The sequence below is a fragment of the Austrofundulus limnaeus genome, unplaced genomic scaffold, assembly GCF_001266775.1.
Source record: "Austrofundulus limnaeus strain Quisiro unplaced genomic scaffold, Austrofundulus_limnaeus-1.0 Scaffold127, whole genome shotgun sequence".
In the NCBI taxonomy this organism is placed as follows: Eukaryota; Metazoa; Chordata; class Actinopteri; order Cyprinodontiformes; family Rivulidae; genus Austrofundulus; species Austrofundulus limnaeus.
Window position 1 is genome coordinate 991,829 of NW_013952529.1, and position 1,090 is coordinate 992,918.

General features: G+C 41.3%; 1 protein-coding gene and 1 long non-coding RNA gene across 3 annotated transcripts in view; one reads left to right on the plus strand and one right to left on the minus strand.

The window, feature by feature from the left end:
* The window catches only part of rspo4 (R-spondin 4), a gene marked incomplete at its 3' end in the record, with an annotated part of 18,648 nt that overhangs the window by 7,027 nt on the left and 10,531 nt on the right, over positions 1-1,090 (minus strand). The window contains 1 exon segment of the mRNA XM_014015349.1: positions 427-615. Coding sequence (XP_013870803.1) covers positions 427-615 — 189 coding nt within the window.
* LOC106522366 (uncharacterized) overlaps positions 1-1,090 on the plus strand; it is a 14,896-nt gene that overhangs the window by 2,660 nt on the left and 11,146 nt on the right. The window lies entirely within an intron of this gene.

Here is a 1,090-nt window from a genome sequence, read left to right on the forward strand (position 1 = left end):
AGGCTAACAATAATAATAATTTAACAGATTTTGAGCTGATGTAGGTGTGGTAGTAGCAGAGAATCGTCACTAACCCGTCCTCTGAGTGCAGACAGAAATGATGGTTTACTTTTTTTTAAAACAAAACTCCACATAACGGGCCCATTTTGAGCCTCCTGATGAGTCAAACCCATCTTCTCTGTTCCATCTTGTTCCACTGAAGGTGAAACTCCAGTAAAAGCTCATTAAATAGCTAAATATTGAAACCATGTTAAAGATGTTCATTAAACTGGCTCCGCGGACCGAACCTTGAGCCCGAACACATGTTGTACATTTGAATTTAAACGCCTCAAACCACTAATGGAAGGTTTTTATTCCTCCAAGCTGCCCAACGTAAAGATTTAAACCCAAAAATAATGTCATAAATCCTCAGGTGTATGTACATACTCATGCAGTGGTTCCCGTCCCTGCCCTTCTGTTCAAAGTGTCCAGCGGGGCACAACTGGAGACACGTCCCGTGGTGGGACATCCCCTTCCTCTGCAGGAACAGGACGAAGCCCTTCTGGCAGCGAATGCAGCCGTTGTCCTTCGAGCACTCCAGACAGCTCTTGCGGTCGCCTGATGTCTCCGTGGGAGCTGCAGGAGACAGCAGGAGGCGCGGCGGGATTATTCAGGGGAGTTATTAAAAGGAGGATGAGGGAGGACTCTATAAATCCTCGATGTTGTCTGAACCTCAGGAGAATCCCTGACTGAGCTCCTGGAACACTAAACTGTGGACGCTGTGGGCTGAAGGATTTATTAAAACAACAGTTGGACTTTTAACAGAGAAAAACTGCAGGGGGATATGGGGTGATGTTTGTAAAGTTACAGTCAAAAATTACCACCAATATTTTTGTTTTATTTAGCCTTTTATGAGAAAAAAGAACAGATTTATTTTTTCAAAGTCAGTTTTTCACCATATGATTCACACATTTATAAATATCATTGTTTATAAACTAAATATTTAACTTGCGACTTAAATATTTAGTTGATTTATTTATTTAACAGGAAAAGATGATTAAAAATCAAGTCTGACTCAGCATAATTGCTGTTTTACAGCAGGTTCCTGTTC